This window comes from Choloepus didactylus, chromosome 20 (assembly GCF_015220235.1).
Source record: "Choloepus didactylus isolate mChoDid1 chromosome 20, mChoDid1.pri, whole genome shotgun sequence".
In the NCBI taxonomy this organism is placed as follows: Eukaryota; Metazoa; Chordata; class Mammalia; order Pilosa; family Megalonychidae; genus Choloepus; species Choloepus didactylus.
Window position 1 is genome coordinate 60,160,200 of NC_051326.1, and position 14,772 is coordinate 60,174,971.

At 42.5% G+C, this 14,772-nt stretch overlaps 1 protein-coding gene across 1 annotated transcript in view; it reads right to left on the reverse strand.

Annotated features, from left to right (window-relative positions):
- The window catches only part of PDIA6 (protein disulfide isomerase family A member 6), a 40,397-nt gene extending 27,169 nt beyond the window's left edge, over positions 1–13,228 (reverse strand). The window contains exons 1-4 of the mRNA XM_037812579.1: positions 13,097–13,228; positions 6,301–6,442; positions 3,073–3,130; positions 2,539–2,665 (exon numbers count right to left, since the gene is read on the reverse strand). Coding sequence (XP_037668507.1) covers positions 2,539–2,665; positions 3,073–3,130; positions 6,301–6,442; positions 13,097–13,115 — 346 coding nt within the window. The 5' untranslated portion in view covers positions 13,116–13,228. The remainder of the gene's footprint in view (positions 1–2,538; positions 2,666–3,072; positions 3,131–6,300; positions 6,443–13,096) is intronic.
- Positions 13,229–14,772: the final 1,544 nt, after the last annotated feature.

Below are 14,772 nucleotides of genomic sequence, written 5' to 3' on the forward strand. Positions count from 1 at the left end.
CGTCCATCCTGACCACGAGATGACCCTGGAAACGGAAGGCCCACACGCCTGTGCAACAAGGTAAGCGTCTGGGTCCCTCGTGCCAGCTCTGGCTCAACACTTGCCGAAAGGGAGAGAGAAATCAACTTCAACCTCGTTTAAAACGCTGTTATTTTGGGCTTTTAGTTTCTGTAGCTGAACTTAATCATGATGTAGGAGGTAACAAATCCTGTTTTAAAATTCGATGAGACAAGATGGCAACAGCCTTTGGAAGTTTACCAAAAACTACATGCTCAAGAAAAAGTTGGCGAGATTAACTGACACAAATGTGTAAGGGATAATACAGACTGTCTTAGTTTCCTAGCACTGCTGTAACAAATTAAAACAACAGAAATGTACTGTCTCAGTTCTGGAGGCTGGAAGTCTGAAATGAAGGTGGCAGCAGGGCCGAGCTCCCTCAGCAACCCATATGGGAAACTTTTTCCCTGCCTCTTCCTAGCTTCTGGTGTTGCTGGCAATCCCTGGTGTTCCTTGATTTCTAGATGCTTCCCCCCCTAATCTTTTCACGTGGTCTTCTCTCTTGTGTCTTTATGTCCCTTTGCTCAAATCTCTCTCTCCTTTTTTAAGAAATGCCAGGCATTAACAGATTAGGGAACACCCTAAATCCAGTTTGGCCTCATCTTGGCCTGTTGCACCTTCAAAGACCCCATTTTCCAAACAGGTCCAACTGTCATGAGACCAGGGGTGAGGACCTGAACCTGTCCTTTGGGGGACACAATTCAACCCATAACTTTTATCAAGAGGCACTCTTCAGAATTCAAATGCAGAACTCGAATAGGACCTCGTTAGAAAGCTTCATCTTTCTTTTCTAAAGTTTTCTAGTCAAACTGCCCAGAAAAAAATAAAAACTTTTGAGAATACTTCAGAACTGACATTATAAAAACACATAGTACTGCAGCACTCAGACTATGTTCAGACGGGATCAACCAGGGAGGCAATGAAAGATTATTACACACATCACTTCCACAGCACAGCAGGGCAAGACTGCAACAGACAACCTTCTGCTCCTTACCCACATTAGCCCCTTCTTCAGGACCTTCTGAATCAGTGCCCCATCCCCCAATTTTTATGTGGATGTATACCCAAACAAGAAATATACTAAGGAAAAAAGATAGGATTTTCTCACTCTAGAGAAGGGATCAGCCAACTCTTTCCATAAAGGATCATATTAGTAAATATTTTCAGCCTCATGGCTAAACTGTCTATTCAAACTGTTCAATTCTGCTCCTGTACACGACGACAACCACAGGTAACAAGCAGGCATGGCCGTATTCCAAAAAACCTTATTTATAAAAACAGGCAGCAGGCCAAATGCTGATCATTTGATTTTTAAAAGTTAGCAAAATGCCAACAAACTACTATTCCAAAGCAGAAAAGATGTTTACTCAGAAAAATGAAATTGATCATTTCGCAGAAATTTAAAGTTGGGGAGTCTACAATTACCAAGCATTTGTCACATACCTAATGTGTAATATTTCTCTCTGAATCCGTTTCTCACCTGTAAAATGAGGACGTGAAAAAACAGGTTCAGAGAGATTATTTTTTTTTTAGTTACGAAGATAGAGTGTGGTAAAGCTTAGCAGTTAAACCCAGGCTGGGCTATCTTCAAAGTTCACACTCCATAGACTTTGCACTCCCTTGGGTTTTTTTTCTTTTTTGGTTCTGAGAATGTTTTTTTCTCTATCAGCTGGATACAATGCAAGACACTAAGTACAGATTATACAGTAACTCTTTGTCCGTGATGCAGATTCTCTACCCACCCAAACTGTACTTTTCAAGGCAAAAACATGATAGACTCTTTCAGCCACTTATGGGTCCCATGGAACAAAATCTTTTAAAAGACTATTAAATTAGCCAATACATTATGTCCAATACTTTTATTAGGACCACGGATCTGGCCCAAACTAGCAATGCTAATTATCTCCAATAGCCATGTTCTGTTCAAGATCCCTTAAATTAAATAAAGAACTCTTCTTTAAAAGAACAGTCTGACTGAAGCAACACTTAGTCTTGGGAGCCTGGAGCCAGAATTCTATTTTTAGTTATTTCAGTAACTCATAGGAGATATTCACAATTTACTTACCTATACACAACAGGGAGAATTTGTGGTACCAATTTATTATTAATAGTTCAGGAGAGGAACAGCTTTAACATTCAAGTGCTATGTGTTTACAAGGCATAATGATCCAAGGGCAAAATGTTCTATAGCAATCTCAATCACCAGTTTAAATTGACTTTCAAATCAGAGTTCCTTCTTTTTTCTTTGTTGATGTGCTAGTCCCTTCTACAGTAAAGGCAAGAGAGCTCAGAACAATAAAATACTTGGAGGGGGTAGGAATCACACGATACCATTTTACAGATAAGGAATTTAGGCACAAAGAGAAGCTTGCAGGCAGCAGGGCTAACAAGTTATGCTCTTAGGTTCCCCCCTCTTTTTCACTTAGCTACTTGAATTAAAATTCCAACCAGGGGAATGCAGGAGTTGAGAACAGCCCTTACCTTGATAGTCTTCTGGTCTGTTTTTGTTGGATCCAAAAATCTTGATGGTAGGAAATCCCTGAACACCATACTGCCCTCCTAGGGACTGATGTTTATCTGCATCAACTGCACCGACTTTTACAACACCCTGTGGAAAGAGAAAAATTAGCTGCTCCTCATTCAACTACAGCAGATCCCACCACCTGATTCACGTAGACTCGGAGACAAGATGCTAAAGGATAGGGTTAAGTTGCCGGGCTGATAAGGGTTTTAGCCTGGGAAATCATAAAAAGAGAATCTTAAAATGGAATGATGGGTGAAATGCAAAAATTAGTAAAACTAAGAGTAATTGTGTCATACACTTGAAAAACATAATTAACAAAAACAGACAACATAAAAATCAAAACAGGTATTATTCCCTTGCTTCCTGTATGACTTTAGCATCTGAACAAGGTTCTGAGCAGCAATAAGCAAATTAACTTCCTATTGTACATAAAACCGTTTATATAATTATTTACAAATACACAGGTAAATTTCCACATCTTAGAAACTTACTTTGAATGCAGTTGCTACTTTCTTCCACTCTGGTGTTAATCTTTGGCAGTGGCCACACCTTTTGGGGGACAAAAACACAAATAAGACAATAGTTAAAGCCTTTCCCGAATTCAGAAGCAACCACTGATGTATTACGTGAGATGAACTGGGATGGACGCTTGCAGAAATACAAGCAAGAAGAAACTCATCACCCTATGACTCATAACAATCATTTTTCATATCATTGTAACGCTTCCAAATGACTGCTCAATTACACTGTCATCTAAAGAGCGTAAATAACATCTATCATTCATAACTCTACGAACAGGCCCTACGGAGTTTGGCTGGCCCAGTGTGCCCCAAGGTGTGGTCCAGGTTGTGAGGCTAGACAAAAGGCAGATTCTTGGAGTCCACAACACCAGAGGTCCCAGAGAAGGGGTCTTAGGAATCTGCACTTTAATGACATCTACGAGTGATAATCCCTGGGTTAGTATGACCGCTTCACTTCATAGAAGAGGCATCTGTATTCAGAGCCTACGTCTCCTTCCCCTAGTAAGTTGAAAGCATATGCTACCATAAGATGGTGATAAAAAATGAGAGAAACAGAACCACCTTAATCTTTAAGGTATTAGAATTTTTCTTAAAATTGTGATATACAACTTCACAGAAAAGCACTTTAAAACATTACACACACACACAAACTTGTAAAGTTTCTAAGATTCATTGAGGTTGTTGGTAGCTATATATTCATCTCCATTGTTGTGTAATATCCATTGTACGAATATACCATAATTTATCCACATCTACCTAAACGTAGATGCTGTTATTTTCATTTTACAGACAATGAAACAGAGGCTGCGAGTTAAGAAACTTACCCAATGCCACATGACCATCCAGTGAGAGCTGACAGGTTTCTCTGATTCCAGACCCCACATTCTTACCCACTCTGTACTATTACCATCCATGGGCCCAAGCTCAATTCCAATATTTTAACAGTCAGGATATTTCGGGAAAATATCCTAAAATGCTGCTTCTACGTTATATACAGTATGTTCTATTACTTAGATGAGACACTTAGAAATACAGGAGTCAAATTTTTAGAGGGCTTTGTACCTCTTTATTTTCAGTTTATTCTATAAAAGGACTACAATCAGAGACTATCAGAGTATATACCCCTCAATCTGAATGTTGGGCAACGTGCAGATAGGTCAAAATACCACATAAACACAAATACAGCATATCTGCTCACCCAGGAGTTCTTCACCCGGAGCCCACAAACCCCGATTCCCCAACGGATTGGAAGGTAAAAATTAAGGAAGTCCATGAACTTGGGTGGAAAAAATTATCTGTTTTCACTAACCCATAACTGAAATGTAGGCGTTCCTTCAATTATGAATGTAACCATACCATACTTGGTCACAAATTAAAATCACAGCTATTTTCATCTTGCCACTAGAGTTGTTGCAGATACCTTTAAACACTGTTTATGCTCATTAATGTTTTGATGTTTGTCAGACCTGCTGCTGGAGCTCGGTATTTGCTGTCCTAGTATAGAGGTACTGTAAATACCATGTCAAGATATATTTTAATATTTTTGAAAACCATGTCAGTATTTTAGGTTTCCTTTGTGATCTCATGTTTTACTTTATGCATATAAAACCTTTATTCCAAGAAGGGATTCAAAGCCTTCACCACGCTGTCAAAGTCCAAGACACAAAAAAGAGGTTAAAAGCTCCTGCTCTAGATAGATATTCTCTTACCTAGAACACCATGTAGTAAAACTCTACCACAGTAATAGTAAGTAATAATAATCAGCAATAATAAGGCCCAGGGTTTTATTTTTTACATTAACCACTTTATTAACACGCAATAATAATAATAATAGATATCAATGATAAGTATTGATCCAGATCCTGCCTTCTCAATTATGCTGTCTAGTATAATTTTATAATGAGGTACATTTTCTTATATTCTAGCTGTTAGAAACAAGGCAAATTATTCACACCATAAATGATAAAAATGGTCAAACCTATAAAAGTTGCATATGAAGGCATGCAAGACTTACTAACAGTTTGTATGATCACTATTTGTACATCTACTAATACAAATGAGCTAACCCAAACAAAATTTTCATTTGGATTATAAACAAAAACAAACAGGAACTTTTAAAAATAGTAAAGGTATCAAGATGAACAGTTTTGACACTATGACAACACAAACTTTAAAGTAGAGGGTTTTTACCACAGGATTTTTTTCCTGTGTGAATCATAAGTCTCTGCATTTGGCTCTTGAAACTTTTTGCTACACTGAACATTAAGCAAAATATCCCATGAGGAGTTTTGCAAAACTCAGTTTCACTGTCTTCCAAAGAAAAAATTAAAGCAATAAAGGAAGAACCTGCATCTGGCATACCCTAAAATACACCCATTGAGGTTACGAGAATTTGATTACAAGAACAGTTCATATCCCTACTTCAGTTTACAAGACATAGTTCACATTCAAAGGGACTACTCTGGATTTCAGATCATGTGCTTCCATTTTTACAGATACAGGTGGCTGGTGTTAAGCTCTCCTCACAGGGTACCTGTAACTTGCTAGTTTATATCAGTGATCTCATGCACGTTTTCCGTATTTCCATTGTTTTACTAGTCCATGTTATTATTATTTTTTTTTGTCTTAAATGTTTAATTACACATCACTGTAATTTGATTATCTATATACAAGTGTGCATTATTTTCAATGGTAGTTATTTTCACCTCACAGAAGTTTTTTCCAGCAATGAATTATTCTTGTAAGGCAAGAGAATTTGAAAATTAAACCAAATATTTCCTAATTACATATTTAAGGAGACAGTCCTCTTCAAGAAACAGAATGGAATCAATCACTGGTTCTTTTAGTTCCTTTGTCCAAGATTATTTCTTCATAAAATTAGTTTCCCTTGTATCCCCATCCTACTTAGCTCAATTTAAGTAAACTTCTTAAAATTAAAAGCTTTTTCCCTTTCTTTTTCCTTGCAACAATCAGCTGCTTTTACCATTCATTATTTTTTACTGATTCAATCTCCATGATCTCTATTAATATAATAGACTTGACACTTTCTGGAGTTACCCATTTCCCTCTGTTCTACTCCTTGTACACAAGCAGTAAGACAGATAAACGAGCTAACTGAATAAAACCACATTTCTACATAGCGTTTTCCCTAATTTTATGAAGTACATAAATAATCTACAACTATTTTGTAATACTTACCATGGAGCATAGAATTCTACAAGCCACAAACTATCACTTTGAATAACTTCTCGGTTGAAATTTGATGGCGTTAATTCAATTACATCATCGCTAGAGGAATACAGACCATTTACTGCTAGGAAGAAGGTACAGCTCAGCAGACCTGGAACAACAACAAAAACCACACCATCAGCAGCCGGGTTCAGGCTTCAAGAAACCCTGGGCAACCACAGGGTCCTCTTTAGAGGCCACGGCCCTTCACAAAGAACCACCTGGGCCAGCTTCCTCCTAAGCCCAGGGTCCCCACCCCTCCCTGCTGTTACTTGAGTCCGTGGAGCTTCACTCCCCCTGGTACATACAGTAGGACTAAGCAAGAACTGAACAGACAGCCCCACTCTTATTTCCAGAGCTGCTTGGGAAAGAGATTTAAGCACCGCCCTTAAATGCTTTACCTGTATCATCATCTATCACAAACCTTTGAGGTAGGTACTATTATTGTCACTTAACGGATGAGGATGCTGAAAACTGAGGTTACATCTAGGGGCATTCTTGGACGATCCACAGTATTTATTCCTGGTGTTATTCAGTTGCAATATAAGCACGCTACCTTTATTATAACTATTTTTTGAAGGGAAAAATAATGATCTGTTTCCTCTTCTAGACTGGGACTCTCTCAAGGGCAGTGGTTGTTTTTTATGAATATTTTTATTTCTACTAACACTATGCATGGCACATTATCAGGCACTCACAATGTTTTTAGAAGAACTTGGAAAGAATTTTCGTGTGAGCAGCATTATAAAGGGAGGGTACAGAGCCCGCCACATTATTAACAGCAGTTTATGGATCAAGTGTATTTTTGTTGGCTACCCTGGGAACTTAAATGCAGTTTTAATTATTATATAGGAAAACAAATTCTGAACTATTTTCTAATTGCATTGTCTAACAACTCCAGAACAATGCTAAATAATGGAATACTCTTGACCTGTTCTTGACTTCAACAGGAATATTTTCCTATTAACACGATGTTAGCTTTTGGGTTGAAACAGATGTACTTTATCATGTTAAAGAAGTTCCTATCTATTCCTGCCTTTTCAGTGTCCATGGAGATGATCATATAAATTCCTTTCTTTTAATCTCTTGATATGGTAAATTGTGAGACTGGCCTGTGTTCTAAGGTTGTGAATGTGCCATCTGGATTTTCATTTGCACCCTTCATAACTAGAATTTGGAAGATTTCAAATGGAACTTTTCTGAATAATCCAAATGGTCAATTTTTTTTCTAGTAGAAGTGTACACCAATGTGCTCGTTCTATTGCTAAAACCTCCACCTTATATACCACTTTCCATTTTCAAATCACTTTCAAGTACATTAGATCACTCAATTTCTCATAGCATTACTAACTAGAAAGCAGCAATCATCTTCATTTTGCAAATAAGAACACAAAGGCAGGAAGAGATCAAGTGGTCTGTCTACATGTCTATGGCCACACATGTCGGTGGTAGACCAGCTTTCTGACTCAAGCTTTTCATGTTAAACCACCTTGTCTTTTCAGTGTTCAAGATAAAATGGTTCAGTATGGCAAGGGTATGTATAAACAATTACATTATTTGAGGGAATATTGCACTTGAATTGATATGGTTAATATTCTAGGAACATGTGAAATAAAACTGGACTTTACTAAGAGTGATGTGAAGCTACTAAAGGGTTATCATGTAGTTGTTATGTTCAGATTTGCTTTCGAGAAAGACTACTCTGGCTGCAACATAAATATTGGGGGAATTAAAACTGAAAAATTAGAAGAGTGGTATCACAAACTAAATGAAGGAGGGAACAGAAAAAGGTCACAAATGCTATGGGAAGGTAAAGTGGGTGTGGTGGTTTGAAGCTGTTATGCACCCCAGAAAACGCCGTGTTCTTTTAACCCATTCCTGTGGGTGCGGACCTATTGTGGGGACCTCTTGGTTAGGCTATTTCAGTTGAGATGTGACTCAGCCCATTCAAGGTGGGTCTTCATCCCCTTGCTGGAGTCCTTAATAAGTGGATGAAGGACACACAGAAGAAGCCAAGAGATGACATACAGAGAAAAAGCCCCTGGAGGAGCTGAGAGAGGAAGCCACTGAAGCCAGAAGCTGACAGCAATGAAACTCGGGAGAGAAGGACCAGCAGACTCCAGCCATGTGCCTTCCTATCTGACAGAGGAACCCCAGATGCCATCGGCCTTTCTTCAGGGAAGGTATTGTCCTGTTGATGCCTGAATTCGGACATCTGCACGGCCTCAGAACTATAAATTTATAAACTAATAAATTCCCAGTGTAAAAACCAACACATTTCTGGTATATTGCATTTCGGTAGCTTAGCAAACATACGAAAGACTGAAAACTGTCTATTGGATTTAATGAAAAATGGTCATCAATGACCCTGGCAGTTGTGTAGTAGTGAAAACAAGCAGCAGCCAGCGTGCAGTCCATTGAAGAGAGGAGGAGGAACGGAGCACAAGGAAGGTTTCTTTTTCAAGCAGGAGTGACCTGAGCATGAAGAGAGGCTACAGTACAGGGACTGGAGGAGGGGAGGGAACCCAGAGCCAGTGAAGGAGCAGCCTTTGAAAGGTGTGCTGGTTTGGATGTATTATGTCCCCCCAAACGCCATTATCTTCAATGCAATCTTGTGTGGGCAGACATATTAGTGTTGATTAGATTGTAATTCTTTGAGTGTTTCCATGGAGATGTGACCTACCCAACTGTAGGTGAAAACTCTGATTAGATAATTTCCATGGAGGCATGGCCCCGCCCATTCATTATGGGCCTTGATTAGTTCACTGGAGCAGTATAAAAGCTCAGACAGAAGGAACAAGCTTGCTACATCAAAGAGGGACACTCCAAAGAATGCATAGTAGTTGAGAGAGGAACGTCCCGGGAGAAAGCCATTTTTGAAACTGGAACTCTGGAACAGACGCCAGCCATGTGCCTTCCCAGCTAACAGAGGTTTTCCGGATGCCATTGGCCATCCTCCAGTGAAGGTTCCTGATTGTTAATGACTTACCTTGGACATTTTATGGCCTTAAGACTGTAACTCTGTAACCAAATAAACCCCCTTTATAAAAGCTGATCTACTTCTGGTGTTTTGCGAAAAGGCAACATTAGCAAACTGGAACAAAAGGATAACTGTATCGATTTGAAACTGTTATGTACCCCAGGAAAGACTATGTTCTTCAACGCAGTCTTATGGGGGAAGACTTATTATGGGTGGGATCTTTCGATCAGGTTGTTTCCATGGAGATGTGACCCACCTAAATGTAGTCGAGACCTTTTGATTAGATTATTTCCATGGAGGTGTGACCCTGCCCATTCAAAGGTGCGTCTTGATTAATTTACTGGAGTACTTAAGAGAGCTCAGGAGCCAACACAAAAAAGACGCTTGGAGATGCAGACAGAAAGACATTTGGAGATGCTAAGCTAAGAGATGAAGCCCAGAGTTTACCCCAGAGAAGCTAAGAGAGGACCCTTAGATGGTTAGAGAGAAATGCCCTGGATGAACAAGCAAGGATGCACAGGAGCTGAGACAGAGAAGCTAAGAGAGACAGAAACCCAGAGACATTTTGGAGAAAGTCATTTTGAAACCAAAACCTGGGAGCAAAGGACTGGCAGACACCAGCCATGTGCCTTTCCAACCGACAAAGGTGTTCTGGATGCCATCGGCCTTTCTTCACTGAAGGTATCCTCCTGTTAATGCCTTAGTTTGGACATTTTTATGGCCTTACAACTGTAAATATGTGAGCTAATAAATTCCCTTTATAAAAGCCAATCTATTTCTGGTATTTTGCATAATGGCAGCTTTAGCAAACCGGAATAACCTTCTCTTCCATTTCAAGAGCTAAGAACGAGAAGTGTGGTTGGAGTAACCAAAGTGGGGCCACTTGCTCTAATTGTGCTTCCAACATGGCAGCCACACGGCTATCCCAGCTTGAGATGTGCCATGAGTGTAAAATGCACATTGAATTTCAAAGACTTGAAATTAGAATAGGGAATAGAAAAAAAGTAAAATCTCTCTAATATTTTTTATATTGATAAATGTTAAAACGATTATTCTTACTGTCAGCTCTCTATGTACATACTGAAATCTAAAACTTTTAATATATTCATAGAAATGGGCTCTTACTACACATACCCCTCTGTAAGTTTTTATCACTCCATGAGTTACAGACACTTTCCATATAAGTAATTACAGGCCATTTTTAATGGCAAAATGTTGCCAATCTACTACTGATGGATATTTTGATTGTTTACAATTTTTCATTATTATTAACAGCCCAATGCTCACCCCCCACCCCCAAATGAACATGACTATTTCCTTAATGGAAATTCTTACAAGAGGGAATCAGGAGGTACGGTTAACATTTACATATATCCTACTACCCCTCAGAAAGTGGCTTCTTTACATTTTTTTTTTGAGGAAAAACAATAATAATCGTAGCTAATGCTTACATGACACTAGGTACCAGGCACTGTCCTAGGTATTTTATATAATATTAACTCATTTAAGAACCGTACCTGGTATCACCATGCCCATTTTACAGGCAAGAATTGAAGCATAGGGTGACTTGCTCCAAGTTAAATGAGAAAGTCATAAAACAGCTACACAATGTACATTTCTACTTAATAAACTGGAGCATGCATTATCATCTCCCGGAGGGAAATTAGGTAGCTTGCGGCAAGGGAATTAGGGTTTTTCCCTTCTCTGATGGAGCCTCTAACAGATGGGCCATGCTTTTTTTTTAGCCTCAAGAATGTGCTTTTCTTTCCATAGAAAGAAGGTTATGACCACTGACATTCAGTAGAAAACGACTTTGGGCTATTTCTTCTAGTAATAGTGACGGATTTTTGTTAACTTGTCTTTACTCCGCCTGGCACTCAAGAGCCATCCCTCCTTATAAATGGCTACCATGAAACTGTCTTGATGATAAGGGTTTGAGATCTATATTCCTGAAAAGGTAATAAAATCTAGTCCAGCCAGAATGAGATTAAGCATACTGCTCAGAAAGAATAAAAGACGTATAAATCCCAACAGCATAAACCTCTCTCCCCCAAAGCCTCAAGAAAACAAAAACTTTGGGCTCATTTAAGATGACAAGGCAAGTCAATGCTGACCAATAATGTTCTGTTTCCAAAATTCACCTGGCCATTCCCCTCACTGATAATGCACATGGATGAGAAATTGGAATATCAGAGTGCCTAGAATTTATGTGAGCACATGGTTTTGCCATCTGCGGCTTCCCATTGGTACTTCTCCCTAGTATTTAAAGATGTTATAAATCCACATCAGTAGTATCTCTGTCCCACACCTGCTAGCATGTGCATCTGGTCCCAAAGCACTCATCTAGAAACCCAGAGGCTGACTTCATTTATTAAAATAACGAGTTAATTAACAGAATCACAGATACTTTAAGAACCTAGTCTGGATTCACTCAGGGGAAACTAAACAGAGCCCAAAATCTATTCCCCTCTCCTACTCTCTCTACAGCAATAGCAGCAGTTATAACTTGTTCACTATCTGGCGAGCACGTCCGCACATGTATGACCTCATTAATCCTCAGAACAACCCTACAGCACCATTACAAACCCATTTTACTGATGAAAAAAACATTGGCACAGAGGGTTAGGTAACTTGCCTCAGGTAACACAGTTAATAAGGGCTGGGAGTGGGAAGAGTGGAGTGGGGGCTGCGTTAGAATTCAAACCCAGGCGGTCTGGATCAAGAGCGTGGGCCCAATGACTGTTAGGGTGCCTGGATGTGGCCCCAGCAAGGCCACAGAGGGACCCCTCCCTCAATGTAGTCTCTAAAACCGATATTGCCATGATTCATGAAAGTCCGGGTTTAATTTAGTTTCTTTAAAAGAGCTCCTGCATCTTAAGACCAGCTTTTGGAAGGCAGTGTGTCCCTTTCTTACTTCAAGACCGGATTCTAATATTTCTGCTTCTCTTCCAAGTAGAGACGACATAAAACAGGTGATAGAAACAAACTGGAGTGGGCAGAGCCCACTCCTATCCTGCACACACTCAGAGTCGGAGGAGAACGGGCCCAGAACCAGACCCCCCTTTCAGTTTGCCTCCAAACACCCGCGGAGAGGCGGCACCGAAGCAAGCCATCAGCGGGTCTTCGCGGCTCAAACGCAGCCCCTTGACCTCGCTGCATTCCCCGCACCCACCAAACACGAAAAGTGCTCGCCGCTGGACCAGGAGGTCAGCGCCCGGCACTCGCCCCTCGTCCGCGGAAACCTTTCTCCAGGGAGTCGCCCCTGCCCGCCCGCATCGCCCCGCGGGCCTCAAACTGCCAGCCGGCTTCGGGAAAGCGGCCCGGCGGGTCCTCGGCGCCCCGGGGTGCGGGGCACAATGGGCTCTCCGCCCCCGACACGCGCGCTCAGGGCCCGCCGGGCCGCGGCCCCTTCCGCCCCGGGACGCCTGGCGCGCTCGCCCCGGCTCCGGGCCGCACCTGCCTCCAGGAGAGCCTCGCGCGGGGCCCTGGGGTCAGAGGCCGCCACCCCCGCACCCCCATCCCCACCGGGACACAAAGCCCAGGTCCCTCCCGCGCGGACTGGGCCGCCCCCGCAAGGCGCCCGCCCTCGGGACCGGCCCGGGAGGCGCAGCCCCGCGCTCCTGGGTCCCCGGGGACGGCCCAGGGCGCGTCCTTAGGCCCCTCGGGCTTGCCGCACCCGCGCGCGCTGGGCCCCCGCTCCTCGCCCGGCTTCCCCGGGCCGCCATCCCCCCGGAGACCAGGAGGCCCCCAAAGTCGGTCCATCGCCGCCCAGGGCCGCGCGCCTACCGAGCACCAGGCGAGCCATGCCGAGCGCCCCGAGCCGCGGTGCCTCCTCGTCCTGCCGCCGCCGCCTCAGCTTTGCTGCGCGCCGCGACCCCGAGGCCCCGCCCCCGGCCCGGCCTGGGAGGCAGCGGAGCGGGCCCGCGGCCGGGGGCGGGCCGGAAGGAGCTCGCCAAGCCGTGGCCGCAGCCCATTGGTCCAGGTAAGCTTCGCTCGTTGGCGTAGCCAATGGGAGGTGGCCGGGTAGAGGTTACCGGTTTGGGATTTTTTTTTTTTTTTTTTCCTTCGTGGGGGCGGTGGGTGCGGCGGAAGTAGGGACCTGGCTGGGGGCGGGACTGGCCATCCTCCCGTTCCCGGGACCCTGTCCAGGTCCTACAATTTCTGCTGGGCTTTTCGTGCTGGGTTTATACCCCCCCTGCCCCACTTTAAAGTCCAGTAACTGGTTCCCCTGTCTTTAAGTGCTTCATTCTTTTTATCTTGCGTGCTCCGTTCAAGCCCTGCCTAATTTTAATTCTTCCCTGGTCTCTCCCCGCCCCGCCCCCTTGCCCCTGCCTTCCAAATCCTCTGAGGGAGAATAACTTTGCTTGGGTCCTCAGTGTATATTTACGACCTTATTGAATGGCATGTTAATTTCTCTTGTGCCGGGACAGGTATGCAGTCAAAAAACCGTTGCTAAGCACATACTATCTGCAACATAATTCAACAAGTAATTTAAAATTTGTTGAATTCCTGTACGAGTTCCTGCGTCCAGGGCTCATTCAGTCTGCAAAGCCTTTTACAAATAAGACTTCATTCTCTGTTGGACCCCATGGGGCATAAGCTGAAAACTTTAGGGCTCCTTTTTTCTCCCTGGGAGGGGCCCTAGCGTTGTTTTCACGTGGTCACAGGTTTTGTAAAATATGCAAAAGTAAAGTATTTTAAGCACAACAGGTCAAGAACATTTTATCTTTCCACTTTGAAGTTTCCTCCTATGTTTGGTGTGGACCTAGGTGTTTTGTTGTTGTATTAGTACATACTCTGTAGTGCTTAATGCATCAAAGCATTAATGCATTAATGGCCAAAGCATTTATGGGGTACCGTGCAGTCCAAGAGTGGTGGTGGATGGTAGGTCTTCCTGAGGAAGTGGCACTAAAACTGAGCGTGAAAGATTTGTTAAGCAAATGAAAAGGGGAAGGTTGTTTCAGTTTGCTAAAGCTGCCAGAATGCAATATACCGGAAATGCTTTTACAATGGGAGTTTATTAAATTACAATTTACAGTTCTTAGGGTGTGAAAATGTCCAAATCAAGGCATTGGCAGGATAATAACCTCTGAAGAAAGGCTGCTGGCATCCAGGGTTCCTCTGTCGGATAGCAAGGCACATGGCCGGCGTCTGCTGGTCCTTCACTCCGGGTTCTGGATTCTGTTGTTTTCAGCTCCTGGCTTCGGTGGCTTTCTCAGCTCCCCCAGGGACTTATTTCTGTCCAAGCTCTCTGGGTGCTTCTCTCTGAACTTTCTGGGTGTTTCTCTCTGAGCTCCCTTGGCTTATTTCTGTCCTTTTTTCTCTTCAAAGAGGACTCCAGTAAAAGGATTAAGACCTATCTTGATGGGTCACATCTCAATCGAAACAACCTAACCAAAAGGTCCCACCCACAGGAATGGATTAAAAGCACGTGGCCTTTTCTGGGGTACATAACAGGTTCA